The following is a 26,764-nucleotide window of genomic DNA, read 5'->3' as shown; positions in this document are numbered from 1 at the left end:
TTGCAGCGACACATATTTGACAGTATGGATGCGTTCTCTTCAAATGCTTTATGTAAGGGTATGACTGTTTGTAGGAAATGGAGATGTTGAAAGGTAGATGGATAAATGAGCTTCACCATATCCAGATTGGGTTCAAAACGTGGCCAGTTTCAAAGCAGAGAACATGGAGAAAGTGTAGTACAGACCTGAATGATCTCCCTAGCCTACAAATACATTAAAGTAACGAATAAATTATTCAGTTAATATAAATTCAACAATCTTATGAACTCCAGGGCACAAAAAAAAGAAAACAAGTCACGTAAGGCGAAAATACAACATTTAGTCAAGCTGTCGAACTCACAGAATGAAACTGAACGCAATGCAATTTTTCAGCAAGACCGTATACTCGTAGCATCGTCAGTCCACCGCTTGTGGCAAAGGCAGTGAAATTGACAAGAAGAGCGGGGTAGTAGTTGCGCTGAGAAGGATAGCACGCTTTTCTGTACCTCTCTTCGTTTTAACTTTCTGAGCGTGTTTTTAATCCAAACATATCATATCTATATGTTTTTGGAATCAGGAACCGACAAGGAATAAGATGAAATTGTTTTTAAATCGATTTCGGAAATTTAATTTTGATCATAATTTTTATATTTTTAATTTTCAGAGCTTGTTTTTAATCCAAATATAACATATTTATATGTTTTTGGAATCAGAAAATGATGTAGAATAAGATGAACGTAAATTTGGATCGTTTTATATACACAAAAAAAAAATTACAATTTTCAGATTTTTAATGACCAAAGTCATTAATTGATTTTTAAGCCACCAAGCTGAAATGCAAAACCGAAGTCCAGCCTTCGTCAAAGATTGCTTTACAAAAATTTCAATCAATTTGATTGAAAAATGAGGGTGTGACAGTGCCGCCTCAACTTTTACAAAAAGCCGGATATGACGTCATCAAAAGTATTTATCGAAAAAAAGAAAAAAAAGTTCCGGGGATATCATTCCCAGGAACTCTCATGTCAAATTTCATAAAGATCGGTCCAGTAGTTTGGTCTGAATCGCTCTACACACACGCACGCACACACACACACACACACACACACACACACACCATGACCCTCGTCTCGATTCCCCCTCTATGTTAAAACATTTAGTCAAAACTTGACTAAATGTAATAACAACAAAAAATGGAAGATGAAGAGTATAAATGAGAGAAAAACACTGCAAGATGTTTCAGCAGGTTCCTGTTGTTACATTGATGTTCCTTGTCTGTGCTTTTGCTTGGCTTGACTTGACTTGCCCCCCTTGTCTGCTCCCAGGATGCAGTGCGGCAAGGCAGGTTGGGAATGAAGGTGGGGCAGTATGCTCCTTCTACTAACCCCTTCAAACCGCATCAGGTCAGTTGCTCAGGCACCAAACGAAGCCTCTTTAATACTGTGCAATCCACTCACTCCCAAACCCAAACCCAGGGTACATCGCTTGATCATTACTGCATGCTACATGCTAACGATGGCCTGATTGATCATTAAGTTCTGGAGAGAGAAAAAATACACCAGGCTGCAAGAATTCTCTCTCTTTTCCCTCAAGTCAATATAAACCTGATACTGTTCTGGTACTTTGGATGAGGGTATGGCAATTGGGGATGGGGAGCATTTGCTCATACACTGAGCACAAAAAGTTAAGGATATTTTTTCAGTGGTATATCCCAGCCCAGAATTGTTAAACAGCAGTTTTTTGGTCAGAAATATACGTGTTTTTGAAGATCAGTCTTTCTTCTGCTCAAAAATGTGTTTCTGGAATCTGAGCAATATTTGGGTATGACGTTAGAGGTCCTTGACCACGCCTACCCTCAAAAATGGCGTTTTTTGATGGCATGATTCATTTTCAACCGTCAAAACGGTAACTTAAACTAAATGATATTTTACATTTTTTACATCCGAAAGTTTAGTCGGTATCTTATCTAACAGTTCATACACATTTCTTTTCTGACAAGCGAAGGCCACCTGAAGAGAACATGTAGTACCTGGGCAAAATCAACTGTTAACATGAGACTCACAGAACAAGTGGTGCAGACAAGTTTTGTTGCCTTAATGATTTGGAATGGAATGGAAACAACCTGCATGCGGCATGTGTTTGTGGCATTTGTTTGTGGCATGTGTTTGTGGCATGTGCATGTGGCATGTGTTTGTGACCGGCACGGTTGGCCTAGTGGTAAGGCGTCCGCTCCGTGATCGGGAGGTCGTGGGTTCGAACCCCGGCCGGGTCATACCTAAGACTTTAAAATTGGCAATCTAGTGGCTGCTCCGCCTGGCGTCTGGCATTATGGGGTTAGTGCTAGGACTGGTTGGTCCGGTGTCAGAATAATGTGACTGGGTGAGACATGAAGCCTGTGCTGCGACTTCTGTCTTGTGTGTGGCGCACGTTATATGTCAAAGCAGCACCGCCCTGATATGACCCTTCGTGGTCGTCTGGGTGTTAAGCAAACAAACCAACAACCAACATGTGTTTGTGGCATGTGTTTGTTGATTAAGTCAGCAGTCTTTTCAATTTTGCTCAGTTTTGCCTTTTTACATCCGCGTAACAAAAAAAAAAGCTGAATCATGTTCCAGCTGAGAGACCTTATGCATGATATTGGAATTTGCCTACTACTCATTCATTAACCTACAGTTCACCACTCCTCCCACCCCAACCCCAAAAGAAGAATATGTACCTGATCATGATGCGCCTGCACTTCCCTTTCTGTGTGTGGGGAGGTTCACTCTCACTCTCAAACTCGAACAGACTGGATGGCGGGGTTCATGGTTTTATTTCAAACCCCACGTGTAACTAGCACGCAATGACAGTGAACTCAACCCTTTGCCGACATCAACACAGGTTCAAACACAAGTGCATAAAAACCAACTATTCACTGAATGGGCATATGCCTCTTTTTCCTGGGTCTACCACAATACTCTGAAATTAAGGCTAAGTCTATCGCAGCGAGTGGTCAGCGGTCAGCGGAGTCGAGACACGAACTGAATACTTATGCTGGTACCGGGATGCTATTTCTACTGCCCGCGCGGACTACACTGGAAGCGGCTCTCGAATACTCCCCGAACGGCTGTCTAGAACCGTATGCTAGCCAAATCTGTGTTTGTTTAGGATCTTTGACAGCTGATAACTTTACAAAAAATGCACACATTAGAAATCGGTTTGTTGCTATAAAACCAGCATGAACAATACTTTTAAACCATGTTATAAAATATAACTTTGGAAGTCCAGATCAAAAAGTAATTATGATTAATTACTCAGAACACATGACCAGTTAACGATCAAAACCCAGCAAAATAAAGATTAATTGCTCAAATAAACCACTCCCTGTACCAAATACAATTCACTCCATTACAAAATGAACTCCTGAACTGTCCATACCTGTGTCATACTTGCGGAAAAATGGAATTTATGACAAGTTATGTGACGTAAAACTTGACAAAGAAACACAGGTCGTCGAAATGACGTGTGTGACGTACGTCACGCAGCGAGACACCAGTCATACTGAGGAAAACTTTGATTTACTTGATCCAAACATTTATTAATGCACTTTAACTCAAAAAGTATCTTAAGGGAATAAGAAATGAAGTGCACTAAGTTAGATTTACGAAAAAGTTACGATTATAGAGATAATAAATGAATTCCAGACGTCACCTACTGGGCGCTAAAATTCAGATAGCGTCGAAGGTTTGGGGTCGAAGCTGATCGAACATTAAAGCAATTTAAGGAACAACAGGGCCTTAAAAAGTACTTAAGCACGAACATACAGCAACATAGTGTCTATTTCCATTCATTATTGACATCAAAAAGTAATATATAGCCTTAGATTGCATAAAATAGCACGTGCACTAAATCAATCTAAAAATAGATTTTAGGCGGAATAAAACATGGCCGCCGCTCAGATGTAAATAAGCTGTGTAGACTAGAAGTTCGTGTCGTCTGGTACGGTGCGGAAAGTTTGTTAGGGCACTTGCTGTAAGGGCAAAAGTCTGTTAGGGCACTTGGCTGTAAGGGCACTTGGCTGTACGGGCACTAAAAGTGCACATTGTCACAACAGTGGAACCCCCCTTTTAAGACCCCCCAATTTAAGACTCCCTCCCTTTTAAGTTCTTATTATTTCATCAGACTTCCTGTTCACGTTACCACTGTAAATTTACCCCCATTTTAACACACCTTCCTTTCTGAGACCTAAATTTCTCAGATTTTGTAGGTCCTAAAAGGGAGGTTCCATTGTACTTGGCTGTTCTACTGTTGTTGATTGAGACTGCAGGATAAATAGATGATTTCCAGAAATAACTTTGTGGAGGTTTTTATTTGCAGCGGCCCATTTAAAACAGTATGTCAAACACACAGGGTCACTGAGGTTGGGAGGCAAGTGATGATGGCGGGAGTGAATAGGGAGCTTCGGATGTGGGCATGGAAGTAGCTCGGTCGGTAGCAGCGCTGGCTTTGAAACCGGTTTTTATCATCGGCGTGTGCTGGACCCCTACGTTAAGACATCGGCCTCCAAATCGGAAGGTTGTGAGTTCCAATCCTGGCTGCGGCCGCCTGGTGCATTTAGGGTTGAGATTTTTCCGATCTCCCAGGTTAACTTATGTGCGGACCTGCTTGTGTCTTATCCCCCTTCGTGTGTACACGCAAACACAAGACCAAGTGTGCACGGAAAAGATCCTGTAACCCATGTCAGAGTTTGCTGGGTTATAGAAACACGAAAATACCCACAATAAGGCCATGACTGCTTGCCTCTACTGATAAGTGGTGTTGGTTTGCCTTACTGTTTCACTTTGATACTTCCACAGCCAAAACAAATGCACTAACATCGTCTTTTGTGATATGTTAAAAAGAGCTATATGTAGTCAGTTCTGGTGTATGCTTTTATATAATTTGCATTTTTGCATTTGTATGAGATGAATACAGATTGCTGTGCTAATAATTTGTACAATTGTTTATTGTTTGTGTTTTGTTTAAATTCTTATGTGTAAACTCCACCTTGACATTTGAAAAAAAAATCAATAGCATTCAGCTATATGTATATTTTTCATGATTTTGATGTGTTTGAAGTTATATGATGTGTTAGCGGTTATATTCATGTGCATGTGTGAGTGTGTGTTTGAGTGTGTATTTGTGTGTGTGTGTGTGTTTATTACATCCTTCTTGGATAATGATTTGAATGAATCACTCTTTTTTATATTTAGTAAAGTTTTGACTAAATATTTTAACATCGAGGGGGAATCGAAACGAGGGTCGTGGTGTATGTGCGTGTGTGCGTGTGTGCGTGTGTGTGTGTGTCTGTGTGTGTGTGTAGAGCGATTCAGACTAAACTACTGGACCGATCTTTATGAAATTTGACATGAGAGTTCCTGGGTATGAAATCCCCGAACGTTTTTTTCATTTTTTTTATAAATGTCTTTGATGACGTCATATCCGGCTTTTCGTGAAAGTTGAGGCGGCACTGTCACGCCCTCATTTTTCAACCAAATTGGTTGAAATTTTGGTCAAGTAATCTTCGACGAAGCCCGGACTTCGGTATTGCATTTCAGCTTGGTGGCTTAAAAATTAATTAATGACTTTGGTCATTAAAAATCTAAAAATTGTAAAAAAAAATAAAAATTTATAAAACGATCCAAATTTACGTTTATCTTATTCTCCATCATTTGCTGATTCCAAAAACATATAAATATGTTATATTTGGATTAAAAACAAGCTCTGAAAATTAAATATATAAAAACTATTATCAAAATTAAATTGTCCAAATCAATTTAAAAACACTTTCATCTTATTCCTTGTCGGTTCCTGATTCCAAAAACATATAGATATGATATGTTTGGATTAAAAACACGCTCAGAAAGTTAGAACAAAGAGAGGTACAGAAAAGCGTGCTATCCTTCTTAGCGCAACTACTACCCCGCTCTTCTTGTCAATTTCACTGCCTTTGCCATGAGCGGTGGACTGACGATGCTACGAGTATACGGTCTTGCTGAAAAAAGGCATTACGTTCAGTTTCATTCTGTGAGTTCGACAGCTACTTGACTAAATATTGTATTTTCGCCTTACGCGACTTGTTTTTTATTAGGTAGGCATACCATAGCAGAAAGCATTATGTTTTTCTGTTCTTATATGAGTTTTAAACAAAACTAATGTGTTTCTCAGGAGATTACAGTTTTTTTTATGGTTTACTTCTTCCACAATGTGATTTTAATGTCAATCAAAGTGTTTAATAATAATAATAATAATAATAAATGAGCATTTATATAGCGCAACATCATAACTTTACAATTATGCTCTTTGCGCTTGACACATTTAAAATTAAAACACAGTTATACAAGCATTTACATCTACATTCATAGTCAGCAACGCTTAATTAAAAGCATACACCATCAAACATACATTACAAAAGATTCTTCCACTAACTAAGTAATAAAAACATGAATAAAATAGGTAGTGAAAACAAGTATTCATAGACTGGAGAAAAGAAAAAAAAACTGAAACACAGGCACTCAACAGAGTTATTTCTGTTCCAGGCAACAGCTGCCAAGCCATCCAAAAGTTTTCTGAGCAACTATACCCTCCCTTCCCTGGACAGACGATACTGAGAGGGTTGTCTCCCTTCGATCCTGCCTATCTACCTTCGAACATGCTCAATATGACATGGACAGCTGGGCATGCATTGCCTTTGTGTTCCGTCGAGAATGGCAGATGCCAACTTTCAGGCAGGTTGCTTTTTGAAGCAATCTTTTTGATTTATTTACCGCGGAACTTGGTAAGGTCAAATATAAATGCTGCCGTTTCTTTTCCCAGAATTTTCAGCTGTTGTCAAGGATGATGAAGTGTTGAGGGCATCGCATTAGGTCACTGCAATTTTGTTTATTCAGACATAAAATAGACTGGTCCTTTAAACAGAAACAAGAAGAAGAGACCAGTGAACAGACACTCAGCATGTACACATTTACAGACATATTATGTACATATACAAGCACACAGAGATGAAAACGCGCATTCACATATGCACACATGTGCACACATGCAGACACGCACGCACAATCACAGACAGACACAGGCACACACACTTGCACACACACACACACACCAAGGTTTGAAAGGAATTGTATGAACTAGAGGAAAAGTATTAAAGAGACTCCCCCCACACCCCCCACGCCCACACCCCACCCCACGCCCACACCCCACCCCACACACCCCCTTGTTCTGTTCCAACAAAAGTGACAAGAATGAAAACACACATATGCATGCACACACCCAGAAATTGATACATGGACTTACAAGACAAATTTGTGTGCCAAGTCTCTCCACTTGCCCTGTGTGAGGGTGAAATCGTAAGAGTGGACCAATATTGTTATAATTACACCAATCTGCCAACAGTGCAAATAATGGTTATTTGTGCTTGAAGTAAACAACTGTGATAAATATTAATATATCAGTATTGTATGTGTGCTTTTTGTCATGAGCAATTGTTGAACATTCCAGTTAATTCTTTGTTCTGTACGTTTCCCCATCTGCCCCAAAATGTGCATGTGCATGAAGTAAATTGTTAGCCTCTTTACTTAAATCATGTTAGTAATTGAGTCCAAAGCATGGTCTGTTTCAAAATAAAAGCGTCTAAAGATGAAAGGAAGATGAGTTGGAAGAGAAAGAAAAGAACAGTTAACAGCCGTGAACAGTACATGAACTTTTAATAAGCTGAAGAGCAAGGAAAGTGAGGCATAATTTTACCATCGCTATGCTCAAAATATAGAGGCGACTCTCAAGTAGGCGGTCTCCCAGTTTCCGTTGCTACGATAGCCAACACTGGTTCCTGTAACGTACCTTATTCCAGATCCAGAATAGATAAACAGTATAAGTTTGTATGAGAAAAATTGTTCTCTTCAATTAATTTGAAAATAACAGATTTTGTGTATGTTAACTTTCAGTAGATGTCAATTGATTGACTAGATTTTTGCAGGAAAAATAACTAATGAGGGAAGCAATTTTTATGAGTATGAAAGAGTGTAAGGGTGATACAAGCTTTGTCTCAGATGTGATATTTTTGTGCAGTTTTGAATGTTTTCGGTACTGGTTGGACTAAACATCATTAGTATGTGTTTACTTCAATCTTTTCTTGCGTTTGAACTTTTTCTGTGAGTCACATTTTTGTGTATTGTTATTTGGGTTGTTATGGTACTGTTGACGCCAAACTGATTTTCCTGTGTGAGTGCTTCAGTCTTTGAATACGTTTTGTGCGTTTTCAACTTGTCCATCCAGTCTGGTCTCTTAATTTGTCTGTCATATGTAAGAAAGAATGAACCTGGTAAAAAGTTCAGTAGGTAGAAATAAAAGGCCAAGGAATTGAACTAGTATGATGCATACCTGCGCTGATACGGAAGTTTGTGCCGTAGATTGACAACGAAATTGACAACAACAAATCAGTAGTTGAATCAGTGTTTAGTGTCCATCTGCCATTTTTCTTGGTTTGATTACCGCTGTTGATCACTGTTCTATTCTGTGATCTGAAATAAGGTTACTATATTTCTCTGCAATCTCAAATAAAGAGTTTTTTTCCTACTTATAGTTTCTTTATGTTGAATTACCAAAGAGTTGGCTGTATGGAATTTCAGTGTGGGGGACAGCTACAGCAGTCCCTGCAATGTACGGCCCCCGGCGTGAGCGGACACCTGACATGTACGGACACATTTGCTCCGCACGGAGTGTTTTCCTTCTATATTTGCCCCCCCTTAAACGGACACCTGCAAAACGTGGACACGGACACTCATTTTCGGTCCCAACAGCAGGTCATACCTCCAATGTACGGACAGACCATCGTCAAATTTTCACCACAACAAAATCGATAACGGAGCAGTCCGGCTCTTGGTGCAAAGATGACAGCCGCAATGGCGTGACGACAGTCACTGGTAACTTGAGTGCACGTGTACCTATCAGGAGAGGGGGGGGAGGGGGGGTTAGTTTTGGTCAGGAGTGGAGTACATGCGAAGATGCCAACATGAAACTGCACTGTGCTCTTTATTCTTGTCTGTTGGACGTAAACAACAGAAACCACAGTCGATGAAGGTCCTGAGCGAAAGAGAGTGAAAAACCGGCCACAGTTCTCAGCATCGTGTGTCTGTGTGTAACCTCTTTCATTGACAAGATACTCTTGTTTCCCCTCAGCCTTGACCAGTGAGTCGGTTGCCTAATCTGTGAACCCTTCAGTTGTCTTGCTGTGTCAAAAGTTACGACACAGTCAACTGGTTTTGCTCTGAATGAACAGTTAGAGCTGACCTCTCTGGCCACAGCCCAACAGTACATGGCTGGAGGGAGTGAGAGAGAGAGGGAGGCGGGGGGGGGGGGGTGGAGGGGTAGCTGGCTAAACTCTGTGGGGTGTCCGGTGTCACTGCATGTCAGCAGGAAGAGCATTGGAGAGAAATAGAGAGGTGTACTCTTCCACACAATTTCCAAGCATCAGTTGTCATGGCTTGGGGTAGGCATTAGTGAGGGAGAGTGGGAGCTGTGTTATGTACAGTGTATTTCCGACTGAAGAGTGAAAAGTCACTGCCATGCCACATGATCGGCATGCAGTCAATAAAGCCAGACAAGATGAAAATAAATTACATGATTATGACATGCAGCTCTATCTGCTGCTATTTATTCAAACTGGGTTTCAAGCTTATTCTTGCAAAGCATCTGCACACGCTCCTCTGTGCTGTGTTTGTGTGGCTGCTTTCGTATGTCAGTGCATGGTGAGTGTGTTCACTGCCTTGAGGATTTATATTATCTCTTCTTTTCAACACTTTTCATACAAATCATTTTTACAGAACGTTTAAAGAAGTATTAGGAGTTCACTGTTTAGTAGCCACAAGAAGTGATTAGCATAGACTCAATCCTGTTGTTTGTGTGTCTCTGTGTGAGTGTATGGGGGAGGGGGTGGTGTGGTCACCCCTCCCGTGACCGGACACCTGCAATGTACGGACAGTTTTGCTATGGCCCAAGGGTGTCCGTTCATGAGAGGGACTGCTGTACCACATTTTCACACTCTGCTTGTTTGTTTCATTCATGAAATAACACATTTGTCATATTCATTATCCTTTGATCTCTTTCTAAAATAATTCTTGAAAAGTTTGTACATCTTCTTCATAACTTTCATTTTGTGTTTGAATAAATCAGAAAATTTGACACTACTAATTTGCATGTTGACAATGTTCGAGAACAATTCTGCCAGGTTAATATGGGTTGTAAAAGAGTTGTTTCTTCCACGTGACATGGGAAAGCTTGCCTCAATGTACGTTGCAAGAGAAACAACTCTTTCGCAATGGATATAACAAACTCAAGAGTTATTTCCTCGTCTATTAGATAGCCCTGGAAAAAATACACAGTGCTTGGTATGCATACCCTTTGAAAGAAAATGTTCCATTCATAATTTTCTAAAATAAGATTCTGAAGATAAGGTCATTGGTTTAAACTTCAAGAAAAAATTTGAGGGAAAAAATTACTGAAAAGTAAACAAGACGGACAAAAAAGGTACGCAGAAGAAGACAAGCATCTCTTTTACATTGTGCAAAACACCCTATAGGAGACCTGTTGTTTCTGCAGTATAAACAGCTCAAGTTGTCCACACTAAACAGCAAAAGTTTTGTAACAGATCTAGGAGAAATCTTGCTAATCATGCACGTATAAGTACATTGTATCATACATGTACATGCACTCTTCATGATTTACACCATTTCTGTGCATTACCAATCCAAAATAATCATCTGAACAAAGCTTATGGAACTTCATGAAAGTGTTGGTTTTGATGCACTCTGATGTATAACCCATTTATAGTATAGATCCCCTTTTTCATATATTCACAGCTCACATAACTTATTCTGTACAGTATTCTGTGAATTTTGTGAGGCAGATTTGACAGCATTAGATTGTAATTATTAATTGACTTATTCCGACTTCCATTGTGACGTTAGCCTTGTGAATATCATTGCCATGGCGATCAATCCGTCCATTTTGGTGTCAAGTTGAATTATTTATAAATAAGTATGTTTTCAAATAAAAAGACAAGCTTTCACAAATTTGTGTTAAAGTGTGTTTGATCTGTTATCCCTGGCTGCGGATTGAATGTATCCCGATTCTTTTTTCAGTGCAAGTATTTAAGTTTAAATGAAGCAAGCTACAAATAGATGCACACATAAGTGAAAACACCAACACACCCACACACACACACTCTCTCTCTTACACTCACTCACACACATACTCTCTCTCTCGCACACACCCACTCTCTCTCTCCCTCTCACACAGAACACACGTACACTCTCACATTCCCTGTCACACATTCTCTCTCTCACACACAACACTCTCTCTTACACACACTCTCTCTCACACACAACACACACTCTCACACACATACTATCTCACACACACCATGCACTCTCTCTCACTCACACACGCGTACACACAAGCTACACACACAATTTTTTCTCTAACACACTCACACACACACTCTCTCACACACACCAGCTACACACACACACATACTCTCTCTCCGCTCTCTAACACACACACACACACACTCTCTCTCACACACACACAGACCCTCAGTGACACAAAGTCAGTGTGTATGTGGTATGGGCAAATCCTCCATGTCATCTTTATTAACAAAGACACATATAACTCAAGACATGTCAGACATTGTTCATATAATATGAGCAGTTCGATGGAATTATGAGAACACCCATGGTTGATGGCACTTCCCAAACTCACATGTTTTAAATTTTCATCAACTTCAGGAGATACAGCAAAAAGGCATCAGTTTCAGAATTCAGTTCTAGCAATCAAAAAAGGCATTATTAACAAACAACTGAATATAATTGAACTGTCTACAATTTTCAAACACTGGCAATGAAAAAACATTAATTGACCAGGTTTTACATTAGCACACATTCTTTATCTTAAACAAGGTAGAAAAAACACCTATAGCAATCCAGTACATGTAATTACCATGCTTAAGAGATAAAGAAAATAATGTGTTATCATGATATTTACATGATAACGTTTTGACCAGTCGCTGATCTTTGCAGAACATAGTCAGCATCATGAGCAAAGGATGATGCAGCAAAAGTATTCGAAACTCCGAAATTATTGATGATAAACTTTTTTTTCAATGTTACTCAAAAACATCCTTTGTGGTGAAGATGATGATCAAAAGATTTTCTCCTTCTTCTGGGAAGTCAATTGACTTATCACAGATATGCTTCTGAGAAGGATGAAGTGCATGCAAGGCTTGGAATGAGTTCACTCTGGGTATTGCAGAAAAGTTCAAAGAGACATTGACTTATAAAGCTGTTGTGGAAATGAAAATGGTTAGTATTGTAAGAGTCACCATGCACCACAAATTACAGTCAAATATTGATCGTTCAAGAAAGCTGTTCACCAAATTCAACCTCACAACAAAGTGAGAAAGACTGATCGGGATTCTAAACCTGAAATGAAATGAAATTTTGGTGGGAAATAAAAACCAGAGACATTACAATCACAGATACATTCATTCATCCTTATCGATATCAGCCATCTTAGTTGCAATATTCTTCTGGAAAGGCATCTGGAAATCGGGGAAGTCCACCTCCCACCCAAATCGTTCACGCTTGACCTCTTTTTCGTTGATGAGCTCTCCAGTGGTGGGTTGCTTGGTCCAGGCATTGAGGGGGGTGTATGTGATGTCCTCACATTCGTCCAAGCCCCCAGCCAGAGCAGACGCAGCACGCAGTATGGATCCCTTGCGGTGTTGAGAGAGGGCGTCATCCAGCGATACAGGCTTGCCGCCACCGGCCTGTCAGGGGCAAAAAGAGTCATGTCATTATTGGTTGTCAGTGGAATAAAACTGGTGGATCTTTTCATAACTTCTTGGTGTATCTTGGTAATTTTTTAATAAGTTCAGGGTGTATCTTCCCATAGTGAAACAGCCCCACCATTGTGACAGGGTGAACTCAGTGTCACCAATTATAGAGTAAAGTTATTGTTATTGTGCAGTTAGTCTTTGTTGTCGATCAGTTTGTGTTTGGTGTCTAATCATTATCTGTTCTAAGTTAAATTTTGATATGCACATGTCCTGCCACCTGTTGATTGTAAACGCCCTTAGCTGTCTGTGTCTTTCAACTTCAAGCAAGTCTTTGTTCTCTCTGATGTCAAGCCGCTCTCCTGGGGAATGACAGGTACCTTGGGCCCGCAGGTGGTTCGTTATGTAATGTAGCGCCCGACCGACTGCATCTCGGGGAAGTCAGCATTTTGTCAAGAGGGTGTGAATTCCTTTGAATTTGATACAGATGAGCTGCCAGCTGCGGTTGGAAGGTTTTAATCCCTTACCCCACCACACCCACCCCCTCCTTCTTGCCTTCAGCCAATGAAACGGGGTATCATCTTAGTATGTTGTGTTACTAATAGTTACTAGGATTATGATTGGATGTCTGTTACTCTAGCTAAAGTTGATTATGTGTGTACATGCTAGAGTGAAAAAGAGAACTTTGAGAGACACAGAAAAGAGAGGACGTGTGTTGTTGTGAGATCCACTAACTGACAAGATGTAGTCAACTTTGTATTGTGGCTTGTAGCCACTGGCTTTGGTCGGTAGGCGAAGAGGAGGAGGGAAGCGAACACAGGAATACAGTATACCATGCCAGTTATAATTCTGCTGTTGTCACAATGTCATCTGTTGTGTCTGTGAGTGAAATTCCAGTGAGTCCATAAACACATCAAAGAGAAACATGAGTGATCAGCTATCCAAAGTATTGAACCATCTACAAATGGCTGACAGAAAGAGAAGATCTAGTTCCTTGAACCTTTCACACCATGAACACACAGACACACTGAAGTACTGAACACATGCTGAAGAAATTCGGATTTTAGAAGTGAAACAACAGCATGGACTGACATTTTGACATGAGGGCAATGCCATGTATCAGTCTTGTGAAATGTCAAATTTTAATAATAAATTTTGATTTAATTAATATACTTACCCGAATCACATATAGCATTTGACACAGTCTGAGATGCTAGGTACTGAAAACGCTTACCCGTCTAACATTTTTAAAGGGAAGCAACCCCATCACCAAAAAAGGCTTAAAATAGCCCTGGTAATGAGCAGGTACCCTGGGAGTTACCTCCCATATGGTGGATACTACGTCACTTCCTCTAACAACACATGGTAAATCATACGGCTTTAAAAAACTAAAACATAAGCGGGGCAGGCGGGAGGGCCTACACTATGTGATTCGGGTAAGTATATTAATTAAATCAAAATTTATTATTAAAATTTGACATTAAATTACATATTCTTACTCCGAATCACATATAGCAGATAACATCAACAAGGCGGTGGGAAAGAAAATCTAACTCACTCTAAAACTTTGCCAGAAAATTGGCCGGGCCACTGCCAAAAAAGGCAGGAAGGGCCCAGAGGGAAAGAACAATCCAACTCACTCTAACCCCCTTGCCAGGAACTGGTCCGCTGCCAACAAGTCAGGAAGGGAAAAGAGAAATTCCTGATTGACAGCCAGGATGTTTCTTTAGACAAACTTGCTAAAGACAACTTCAGAGAGCCAAAAAGCTGTGCCCAGCACTTCCCCCCGGACCGTTACGAAAACGGCCCAGGAAGAAAGAAGGGCCCTGGATTACATGAACCCGAGCCGAGAGGAGGGGGAAGACAATCTGAACCCCCCCCCCCTTTTCTATTGGAAGGCAATGCCAAAGCCCGACAAGACGTGAAAGATATAGGTCAGCTCCAAAGAAGAGTGACCAAACTCCACACAAAGAGAGAGACACCTGAGTACAAAGTACCAGAGTCCAACCCGATGATAAAAACTCAAAAAGAGTATAAGCGTTCCTAAAGTTCCAAGAACGTGAAGAAACGCTCACCCCCCCCAAGCACACCGTACTGCTTCTCTGCGTTAGAGTACAATCTAACCCAGGAAAGAAACAAAGTACCCCTGGGTAGTGACAAAAGAAAACGCCAAGAAAAAAACCTGACTGCGATCTTTAACATCGTCACCCATAAAGCATGCGAAAGAAGGGTGCCGAAACCAGCCGTGTAGCTGCTCTCAAAAGAGATGGTAACCAAATATCCTCTATCCGTTCATGCAAAAGCAGAAAGAGATAATACGAGGAAGCAGCTACGTACAAAAGAGCGTAAGCAACCAAAAGTGCGAAAGTCACGGCGGACGAAGCCTGGTGTGACCAGTGACCACGAACAAAAACGGCTCAAAGCCACAGCGTCCGCAGTTCAGGTTGCTTGTAGGTAATTGAAAGCAAATCAAGAACCCAAAGCCGAAAACAAGACTGGTAAGCCTACAGGAAAACCGTGAAGCCGACCAGTAAAAGTCTGCCGAGACAACGTGTTCCCAGGAAAAAACTGGAAATTTATATTCAAGACCAAACCAAGAACCTACGTGAGTTTGGACGAAAGCCAGAACGCGTCCGTCCACATCTGAAAGACTGAGGGACGGACACAGAGCACAACGGGCAACCGCCGTAGTCATAGTTGCCTGTGGTAGAAGGGTGACTGTAAAAGGAAACCCGACCTGACGGAAGTTGGTCTGACTCACCTCAGGCAGAGGATGAAGAAAGACTAGAAATCCGTCAACACAGGAAACGGAAATGCCATAGTCACCCCGCAAAATGCAGGAGACGATCGCACAGGCCAAGACTGATAGCCGTGATGCCCGTAGAACAGCCATAGTACCGAAGTACCCACCAACGCAGGTAAACGAAAGAAACACAAGTTTCAGCTGCCAAAAATATGCTGAGCTAAGAGCCCACAGCAAAGAAACCGGAACATGAGCCAGCCCTCTGCCAGAAGGAGAGGACTGGCCAAACTGAGAGAGAAAGTAAGCCACAAAGGATGACTCCTCAAACCTACATTGCCAAAGACAATGCCTCCTCAGAAAATCTGAAATGTAACCTCCGAGGCCAACTCAAGCAAACCTTAAGTTTGGACGAAACACCAGAACAAGTCTGATCGCTAGAGAAAGACAGAGTCAGACTCAGCGAAAGACAAGCAAAGACCACAAAGGTCAGTAATTGTTGCTAAAAAACACTGACGTAACTATGACGTCGAGAAGAGAAACAACCCCTCCGGCTAGCCGGAAGCACAACAGAAGCAGCAGCCCGTGGCTGAAACAACTGAATCACTGACTGGAGCCGGAAGCCAGAATACCCGAAGGCCAGCCCTAGATCCGACCAGAAGAGACCTCAGCGGGTGCTCGAGCTGGTGGACCTAGTACACTAAGTAAAAAACTCAAGGAATTCATTCCGTGTACTGCTAGTGCGAGAACAAAAACCCTCCGACACCAAACTGCATGAGCATAGTGAGGCGAGGATAAAAACATCTGCTCTTCGTTCACCTAACCAAGGCTGAACGAAGAAATAAAGACATCATCTGCCAACTGATCTACACTGAAAGTGAATAGATCAAAGGGGCCGAAAACATACTGATGATCGACTCCAAAGAGATGCCAGTTCCAACAAACTGACGTCCTACTTCCTCTGAAGAGACAAGGATGTGTTCTAGTACTGACACAACCGAGTCTCTCGTAATCTGTTCTACCAGCAGAGGAAGCAATTCCTGCGTCACCAGAAATGTGACCGCGAGAAAGCAAAGGACGAAAGCAAGCCGAGGCCTATGTAGCCGTAGCCAGCAAAAGCTGAGTCTGTTCCTTAACTTGCCAACAAACAAGAAGAGGAACAGAAAGAATACCACTGCAGGTATGAGAAGGCTTCGCCAAACCTGCTAAAGGTGGTATGCCACAGAAGAGGACTCTTCGAACCAGAAGCAGGAATCCTCCTCCTTCGCAGAACGGAAGTCCGCATTGCCGAAAAGGCAACCAAAAATAAAAGGGAAAACTTTCGTCACAGCTTCAAGAGCCTTGACGGAAATCCCAAATATGTCTGTTCGCTAGCCACAAACTGATAACAGAATGGACGAGCGAAAGGCAAGGCCGAAGTCACAGCCACCAGAGGCGGAAACGATGCACGGGAAACCGGAGACCGGAAACCCGCGTACCAGGACAGCATCTTGACCTATATCCTGACTGATGTGAGAGTCAGGAAAAACCGAGTGAATGTCCGAAAACGACGGCCCTAACAGACAGAAACCACCCCATCCAAAGGGTGACGTGACGACTGCCCCTGCCGAGGAGACCCCGAACGCCCGAAGGCCGGCCGCTGTTCCTCCCTCAAAGACAAACGTCGGAAAAGAGGAACAATGCCTCCGGACAAAGCCGGAAATACAACCAACGAAGGCGCACAATGCGGAAACGAGGGCTGCAAAGACTGAGGCTGGAAGCCAAAAAGCCCGGAGGCCCGTCTTCAGTCAACCCCAGCAACGACCACAGAGTGTCGTTTGGTGTGGGACCTATGCTTACTGAAAGGCCGGAAGCGCAGAGGCCGAGAAACGGCTGCCGCTCTAGTTCTGAAACAGCCTTTCTCAGGAAAGTAACGGGATGTAAACTCCGCCGCAGCTTCAAGCAAAAGCCTTGAGCTTTGACGGAAATCCCGACTGTGTCTCTTCTCTGACCACAGACTGAACTTCAGAATGGACTAGTGAAGGACACTGACCGAAGTCATTTATACCAGAGGCGGAAGGATGCACGGAATAACCGGAAACCGGAGACCCATGACCCCGGAAATCGTCCTGACTCGTCCCTTGACTATGAGGAAAAGGGTAAGTAGAACGACCATCCGAACCACCAGACCTGGATGAGCGGAAATCACAACATCCTCCGGGTGAAGCAACGACTGTCCCGGCTGATGCACAGAGTGCACAAAAGCCGACCGCTGTTGCTCCCTCTCTGGCATCCATGCTGAAGTGTCAGGAAGAGGGACAGCGTATCCGGCCGAAGCCGGGAAACGCAGCCGCCGAAACCGCAGAATGCGGAAACGAAGACTGCGTAGGCTGAGGTCGGAAGCCAAAAAGACCGGAGACCAGCCTGTGGTCCATCCAGACACCGCCGTCAAAGCGTACGCGTGTAGGTGGACCTATGCCACCGGTCGAAACCGGAAACGCAGCCGCCGAAACCGCCAAAAGCGGAAACGAAGACTGCATAGACTGAGCCCGGAGGCCAGTCTGCGGTCCATCCCGTCACCAACGTCGGAGCGTACAAGTGTAGGAGGACCTATTGCCAGACGCTGTTGCTTCCTCTTTGACATCCCTACGGAAATGCCAGGAAGAGGAACAGCATATCCGGCCGAAGCCGCATAGCAGCCGCCGAAACCACCGAAAACGGAAACGAAGACTGCATAGACTGAGGCCGGAAGCCATAAAGCCCGGAAGCCAGTCTGCGGTCCATCCAGACACCGCCGCCGTAGCGTACGCGTGTAGGTGGACCTATGCTTCCGGTCGAAACCGGAAACGCAGCCGCCGAAACCAGAAACGAAGACTGCATAGACTGAGGCCGGAAGCCATAAAGCCCGGAGGCCAGTCTGTGGTCCATACCCTCACCGCAAGCAGAGCGAGAAGTGAGAGAAGGACCTGTGCTTCCGGTCGAAACCGGAAATGCAGAAACCGTAAACGGAAGCTGCTGCTGAGCGCCAAAGTCCCGACCGAAGCAAGGCCCGACGCCAGCATTAAGCACAGACTGGTTACCAATGTCCGCACCGAAACGGGAAGACAAGTCACCAGTAAAATGCAGAGAGTGACTCTGCCCCAACGACCTGTCTCCCGGCAGGGAGTGTCCCGACGCCTCACGAGGGCTGTAGGACCAGGTCAACTTACTTGAATGTCCGGCGGAGGAGGTGGAAACGGCAGAGGCAGGAAGCTGCACCCCAGAACCGGAAGCCACAGCCAGCGAAGCAATGGACTGCACATCCCCAAAGGAAGACGGCAGAGCAGGACTGACGGAAACGGAAGAGCGCTGCATCTCCCGCTGGACCAAAGAGCGGATCTCTGGAACAAGAGATTTAAGCAAAGAGGACACGAGAGCCCCCTGATCCGGAGCCAACAACGAAGAAGGCGGCGAAACCACCGCAGAGCTAGAACGTACGCAGTAGTCAAACTCGGCGGAGAAATAGTCATAAATTTACTGAACAAAAAACGTACGTTCAAAACGGACAGAAAACTCAGTAAACAAAACGAACGTGCAAAGAACAACAACTACCAAGCTTGCAACCTACATGAGAAGACAAGCACCGGTAACATGCCAAAACAATCAACGTAAGCAACGCTCACGAAAATACAAATGGCGACAAAGCAACAGCTACTGATAATACAAGTCCAACAGACGAACTATCAGTAACAACACAGCAAAGATCGTTTGCAAACAACAAACAAAACAAGAACGAGCTCACCAACTGGAGCCCGCATGGGAGAAAGACAGGTAACGTGGCCGGCAGGTGAAAAGCTCACCAAGACAGCCACAGGAGCGAAAAACTTCAGGACACCTTCTCTCTAGGACGCTGAAAAGTCGTATAATTTACCATGTGTTGTTAGAGGAAGTGACGTAGTATCCACCATATGGGAGGTAACTCCCAGGGTACCTGCTCATTACCAGGGCTATTTTAAGCCTTTTTTGGTGATGGGGTTGCTTCCCTTTAAAAATGTTAGACGGGTAAGCGTTTTCAGTACCTAGCATCTCAGACTGTGTCAAATGCTATATGTGATTCGGAGTAAGAATATGTAATTTAATTCCAGTATCATGCTGACAGGAGATTTCTGTGTGACAGGGCGACCAGTCACCAATTATAGAGTAAAGTTTTTGTCATTGTCCAGTCTAGTGTTTGTAGTTTATGTTGCCGATCGCTTTATGTTTGTGTAATGCCATTATCTGTTCTGAGTTAAATTTTGAGATGCACATGTCCAGTCACCGGTAGATCCTAAGCGCGCCTAGCCGTCTGTGTCCATGTTCTGACTAGTCTTTGATCCCCTGAATTTAAGCCGCTCTCCTAGGAAGAGATGGGTAGCCGCTGCGTAACTTTTATGGCCTATCCAGGGGTAGCTTCCGGGAGGATGGAGTGACAGGCACCGGGAGCCTGCATGTGTTGTTATGTAATATGGCGGCCTGTCTGTCTCTGTATTCCTCGGCTAGCGGCACGTAGCAGTGGTTTTCAAGTAGGTGTTGATCCGGGTAGATGATAGACAATGCCAGCTGGGCTCGAATGTTTTAGTCTTTACCCCCCCACCAATTCCTCTCGTCTTTTGTTTAACCAATGAAACACGGAACCTGCTTAAAGTGTCGTGGTTACGGATGGTTACTAAGATGTGTATTGGATGTTTGTGACTCGATCTAGTAAAAGTTTGATTATGTATGTACATGCTAGGGTGTGAGAGAGAACGTTGAGAACTTCGGAAGAGTGTGGACGTATTTTGTTGTGCGCTCCACCATAGATCTAAATATAGGTCCCTGGCTCCACTAACTCAGGAGATGTAGTCAACTTGGTATGTTGTGGCTTGTAGCCACCGGCTTCGGTCGGGTTAGCGAAGAGGAGGAGGGAAGATCGAGAGACACAGAAATAAAGTTTGCCATGACAGTATTCTGCTGTTGTTGTCACAATGTCATATGTTGTGTCCGTGAGTGAGTGAAAGTCCAGAGTGAGTCCACAACACATCACCAAGAAAACACAACACATTCTTTTCCGAACCTCAACATCTAAAAAAAAGTATTAACTTGCATTCCTCATGGAATGTTTACGGGACAATCAGAAAGATGATGTTGAGGAGCCCGTTTGTCATTTGCCTGTTCTTTGCTCAGTGGAACTGCTAAGAACATTTAGCTGTTGACAGCAAGATTATTATTTTTTACATTCTCCCCTCTTTCAGAAGTTTACCTGTACGTTCTCTTTGTCTCCAGGAGCAGACGCTGGTCTTTTGGGCTTGGGTTTGCCGCTGCCCTTCCCTTTACCTCCCTTGCCGCCCTTCTTCTTGTCCAGAGAGGGCAAAGTATCCCACTTGCGCTGTACAATATCCAGCACCCGTGGGTCTGCCCAAGACTGTGCAATTTCCAGGGGTGACATGCCTGGGTAAAAAAAGACAAGGGATGCTTGTGATGCCCATGCAAAGTAGTGACATTGAGAATACCAAACTACATGTTCAGGCGAAGTTGTTAGTGCACATCAGTGATCATTGTTTGGAAAGTGCTGGTGGACATGAAATGATGCAGTACATATACAGTGGAACACCCCTTTTAAGACACCCCCCCCCCCCCCCCCCAAATGAAGACCCTGTTTTCTCCGACTTTTTGTTCATAACCTCTATAAATTTACCCCCATTTTCAGACTTCCTCCCTATTTAAGACCTGGCTTTCTCAGATTTGTTTAATTTTAAAAGGGGGTTCCATTGTACCAGTATGCGGTCCAAGTCATGCAATTTGCAGTCATGCAGAAGGTTCTGGCAGAAACCATCTGAAATGACACCTTCCTAAATCATTGCAGGGCTATTTGTGCAGCCAATTAAAATGGTATAACAGCACCGTGTTCTTGGTCTTTATATGAAGTCACAGAAGATTCTAGTCTCACTTTTTTCTCTCTGCAAAAGATTCACCTGCACGCTTTTTACATTTAGTCAAGTTTTGACTAAATGTTTTTACATAGAGGGGGAATCGAGACGAGGGTCGTGGTGTATGTGTGTGTGTGTGTGTGTGTGTGTCTGTGTGTGTGTGTAGAGCGATTCAGAGTAAACTACTGGACCGATCTTTATAAAATTTAACATGAGAGTTCCTGGGTATGATATCCCCAGAATGTTTTCATTTTTTGAATTAATGTCTTTGATGACGTCATATCCGGCTTTATGTAAAAGTTGAGGCGGCACTCAGTCACACCCTCATTTTTCAATCAAATTGATTGAAATTTGTGTAAAACAATCTTCAACAAAGGCCAGACTTTGCTATTGCATTTCAGCTTGATGGCTACAAAATTAATTAATGACTTTGGTCATTAAAAATCTGAAAATTGTAATTAAATTTTTTTTTATAAAACGATCCAAAATTACGTTTATCTTATTCTTCATAATTTTCTGATTCCAAAAACATATAAATATGTTATATTCGGATTAAAAACAAGCTGTGAAAATACAAAATATAAAATTTATGATCAAAATTAAATGTCCGAAATCGATTAAAAACAATTTCATCTTATTCCTTGTCGGTTCCCGAGTCCAAAAACATATAGATATGATATGTTTGGATTAAAAACACGCTCAGAAAGTTATAACGAAGAGAGGTACAGAAAAGCGTGCTATGCAGCACAGCGAAACCACTACCACGCTAAACAGGCTCGTCAGTTTCACTGTGTTTTGCACGAGCGGCAGACTACGGTCATTGTGAAAAAATGCAGTGCGTTCAGTTTCATTCTGTGAGTTCCACAGCTTGACTAAATGTAGTAATTTCGCCTTACGCGACTTGTTTGTTTTTGCATAGCAGTGCTCAAAATTGATTTTGTATCTTTATCTCAGTTTGACTTCATGCTCCCTGCTTAGAACTGTTCTAGTCCTTTTCAACACACACACGCATGCACGCACACACACACACACACACACACACACACACACACACACACACACACACACTAACACACACACAAAACTGACCTTTCTTATTTTCTGTCTGCATCTTGGCTCCCTGGTCCATCAGATACTGAACGACGGCATCTCTGGAGCTCTCGATGGCACGAGTGAGTGGTGTACCACCATTCATCGTGGTAGCGTCAATTTCTCCGCCGTGTTTCACCAGGTACTCCACTAAGTCTAATTGCCCGCCATGACAGGCATGATGAAGAGGGGTCCACTTGAAGTTGTCGCGCACATTGATTTGGGCCCTGTGTCACGAACGACAAAAAATGAACCATCACCATTATTATTACAAATTGAGTTAATAAGAAAAACACTTATAAAAAAAGACAAGAAGGGCAAAGCCCATACGACTCACATGCTTGACCTTGACCTTTACATAGCAATGACATCATACACTAAGAACTAAGCGCTTAGAGCAAGCCTTTTTAACGAAAGTTTTTGATTTAGCGCTATATAAATGTTCTTATTATTATTATAAGAACTGCTTTACACATTTTTCCTACCAAAATACATGTGACCTTGACCCAAGGTCAAGGTCATCCAAGGTCATGCAACACAAAGCTGTTAATTCAAGACATAGGAAGTACAATGGTGCTTATTGGCTCTTTCTACCATGAGATATGGTCACTTTTAGTGGTTCACTACCTTATTTTGGTCACATTTCATAAGGGTCAAAGTGACCTTGACCTTGATAATATGTGACCAAATGTGTCTCATGATGAAAGCATAACATGTGCCCCACATAATTTTTAAGTTTGAAACAGTTATCTTCCATAGTTCAGGGTCAAGGTCACTTCAAAATATGTATACAATCCAACTTTGAAGAGCTCCTGTGACCTTGACCTTGAAGCAAGGTAAACCAAACTGGTATCAAAAGATGGGGCTTACTTTGCCCTATATATCATATATAGGTGAGGTATTGAATCTCAAAAACTTCAGAGAAAATGGGGAAAATGTGAAAAATAGCTGTTTTTTAGACAACATTTATGGCCCCTGCGACCTTGACCTTGAAGCAAGGTCAAGATGCTATGTATGTTTTTTGGGGCCTTGTCATCATACACCATCTTGCCAAATTTGGTACTGATAGACTGAATAGTGTCCAAGAAATATCCAACGTTAAAGTTTTCCGGACGGACGTCCGGACGGACGGACGGACGGACGACTCGGGTGAGTACATAGACTCACTTTTGCTTCGCATGTGAGTCAAAAAAGGAAACAAGAAATTACAAATTATAAACCGATTGCAGCTTTAATAACAACATCCAGCACAAAAGCAGCAACCCCCTACCTCTCAGGCAAAAAGGAAGTACAGTAGCAAGCAAATCATACTACAGTTGAATCTACACTGTGAATCACCTCTCAATAGCCATCAAATGCCTATAACGACCACCCTAAAGAATCCCAGAAAAGTTTTCTTCAACATAATTCACCTTCCCATAGCAACCACCTGTCTATAACAAGCACTTTTGGTCGGTCCCTTGAGTAGGCATTATAAACAGGTTTCATTAGCTTCAATGAACAATGAACAGCAACTGACCCTTTCTCAACCAAGAACTTGGCCATGGCAAAGTGACCAGCAGCACTAGCGGACATGAGGGGTGTCTTGTAATACTTGTCCCTCGTGTCGATGTGAATGCCATTCAGCAGGGCCTTTCTCAAGGAGTCGAAGTCACCCATCTTGGCTGCCTCGTTGATATTGACGTACATACGGTCTGGCTGTTTTAGGTACCAGGCTGAGTCATCCTGCGGAAAACACAAAACACCATATCATCGTCGTCCTTGAATTTTGGCGTAACTCAATTCTTGGCGATTTTGATGTTTATGTGTTTTAGGCGAAATAAATCATTCTCCATGAGAAATATTCTCTAAAATACGATGAACAACACATGATTTAACATTCTTCTATCTTTCTATCTATATCAGGTACAAAATTAATATAAACGCTATTTCATAATAAAAAGAATCAGTTTGGGCCTTTTTCTGCTGAAATTAGGTGTCTAAAATGAGGTACGTCAATATTAAAATTTACTTTGCGCCGCTTGTTCGTTTTCCAGTAAGGAATGTCTACGTAATCCAACATGTAGATGTGCTTCTTCCTTTCTGTCTGGATTTTAGTGCCATGGTGAATTAGATACTGAACGGCAGTGTCTTAGGAGCTTTCAATGGCACGAGTGAGTGGCATGCCATCATTCATTGTGGAAGCATCAATTAATAATCATCGCAAACCAATCTATTTCCAAGAAATTATTTCCAAGCCGTAATAGAGTTTCTTTCCATAAATCAAACAATCTTACATTCATTTGAACAATATCAAATGAAAATTCCATTCCGTCAGAGAGCTCCCATCTTAATGTCTTTCAACTACGAGTTCATATTTCTTTCGAATACATCACCTCAATTTAACTAATAGGAGTTACCTTACTTACGAGTGCTAGACTGAGAAGCGTCCTATGTTACAAGTACTAGACTGTAAACAAGGTCGCTAACTCTAGATTTCCGTCAGTATACCATTTAGGGGAGTAGTCTCCCCTTGTCAGTAGCTCTCTGCGCATGCGCCAATGCCCATAATCCCCAGTTTCAATTTCTTGCTACGGGGAGCTAGACGTGTATTTAGACCTTTCAAGTCTAAGAAGACTTCCTTCACAGGAACTTCAACATTCACCTTCAATCACGGTTTGGGCTTTCCTTTTTTAAGGGTGATTACTACGCCCGTATACATTCATCACATTGAACAACGTAACGAACCGTGAAAATGAAAGTGAAACGGCTTAAAAATGTAACAAAGTTACGTAATCATAAGTAGAAGGTACTTCAATGATACCTTGTTGACACACAGAGCCTAACAGGCTCCGTTACTAGTCTTTTAAAACTAGTGAACATGCAACTGAACGACAATTATTCTTCACTCAGTCGTTACGAATGTCAAACAGATATTTACAGCGGCCGGTTGGGTTGGCCGGTTCCACTGGCGCAATAGAACTCCGCGAACGATAACTTACCTTGCCGCTTTCAATGGAAAGCAATGGCAGGTCACCCTACACATCAATGTAGGAATACGAATAAGACCTTCAACTTCGCAATTACCCGGACGTTTTTTTGCGTTTTAACAGCATTTATATCAACTACAGCGAGGTTTGCCATGTGCGTTGTCCCAACCGGAAGCGCGAGCATTTCCGATCCGAATTTTTAGGCTTATGGGATACCGCGTTCAAAGTACCGAGCGCCCGCGAAGGTTACATACGGCGTATGAATACTTCAGTCATTACAAACGGCGATGACTTTTGCGGGCAGCGTGGCTGCGGAACGCAGTACGCTTGAACGCTGAAAGCGGTTGTATCGAAGAATAACAACAACAAACCTCGCCCGCTTGAAAAGAAAACCTAACACTGAGATTGAGATATGCGCCTCCAGGAGTATTACGGAGGGAACTTCCTTTACTCTCAGAGAAAGGCAAGTAATTCTCTCTCCTATGTTTCTGGGAAACGTTGTTTTTCTGGCAGACTATGGTTTTGGTATTTTTATCACATGATCATGGTGGACTCAGCAGAGACCACGTGGTGGTACTTCTTCAAATTGGATAAAGAATTTTTCTTACCAACTTTAACTTGAGTAACTTGAATGCGTGCATACATACACATTAAATTTTAAAAAAAAATTAAAAAAAAATATTTTAAAAAAAAAAATTTAAAAAAAAAAATTAAAAAATTGCCAAGGAGGAAAAGTGTATGCAAACACAGGATGGGACATCTTTATTGGGATATAATCCTTTTCTTGGCAAAGGGTATCAAAGAAGTCAGTTGATCTTACAAATTCCATTTTCATGGAGAGTGATTAAACTTATGGATAAACTCAAGTGTTTACACTTTGAGATTTACACTCAGCTGAAAACTGTGGAGACGGCTCTTCAAATAGAACAGGCTGCACATATATATACTTTTGTTCTGTTCCAGTGCACAACAATTTGATGTAAATTACACTTTGAATGGCATGTTATGAATAATATACAGTTGAAACCATGCCTTAGGGGCATGAATAAACTTGGTTGTTTACACATGAGTATTACACTCAGCTGAGTTTTCACAACATGCAAGATCGAGCAAGGCTCTGAATAATACTCACAGGTGAGCTTTCTATAATATTGTCATGCCTCTACTTATTCCTGGTTCGTAGGCAAAACCTAAGCCTTTGACCTTTTACAAGGCCACATCTCTACTGTTGTCACCTAAT

The 26,764-nt window shown here is 42.4% G+C and overlaps 2 protein-coding genes across 7 annotated transcripts in view; one reads left to right on the top strand and one right to left on the bottom strand.

Annotated features, from left to right (window-relative positions):
- The window catches only part of LOC138952730 (MAPK/MAK/MRK overlapping kinase-like), a 64,039-nt gene extending 57,235 nt beyond the window's left edge, over nt 1-6,804 (top strand). For 4 of the 5 annotated variants that reach the window (XM_070324442.1, XM_070324441.1, XM_070324444.1 and 1 more), the window contains 2 exons: nt 1,302-1,379; nt 6,534-6,804. In XM_070324442.1, the coding sequence (XP_070180543.1) occupies nt 1,302-1,379; nt 6,534-6,605 (150 nt within the window). In that variant the 3' untranslated portion in view covers nt 6,606-6,804. The remainder of the gene's footprint in view (nt 1-1,301; nt 1,380-6,533) is intronic. The other variant, XM_070324445.1, reaches the window with a different exon arrangement.
- Nucleotides 6,805-11,607: 4,803 nt separating this feature from the next.
- The window catches only part of LOC138952190 (ankyrin repeat and EF-hand domain-containing protein 1-like), a 34,651-nt gene continuing 19,494 nt past the window's right edge, over nt 11,608-26,764 (bottom strand). For both annotated transcript variants that reach the window (XM_070323792.1, XM_070323793.1), the window contains 4 exons: nt 24,075-24,280; nt 22,556-22,782; nt 20,800-20,987; nt 11,608-12,817 (listed from right to left, as the gene is read on the bottom strand). In XM_070323792.1, the coding sequence (XP_070179893.1) occupies nt 12,533-12,817; nt 20,800-20,987; nt 22,556-22,782; nt 24,075-24,280 (906 nt within the window). In that variant the 3' untranslated portion in view covers nt 11,608-12,532. The remainder of the gene's footprint in view (nt 12,818-20,799; nt 20,988-22,555; nt 22,783-24,074; nt 24,281-26,764) is intronic.

Source organism: Littorina saxatilis, linkage group LG17 (assembly GCF_037325665.1).
Source record: "Littorina saxatilis isolate snail1 linkage group LG17, US_GU_Lsax_2.0, whole genome shotgun sequence".
Classification (NCBI taxonomy): Eukaryota; Metazoa; Mollusca; class Gastropoda; order Littorinimorpha; family Littorinidae; genus Littorina; species Littorina saxatilis.
This window is presented reverse-complemented; position numbering and strand designations above follow the sequence as displayed.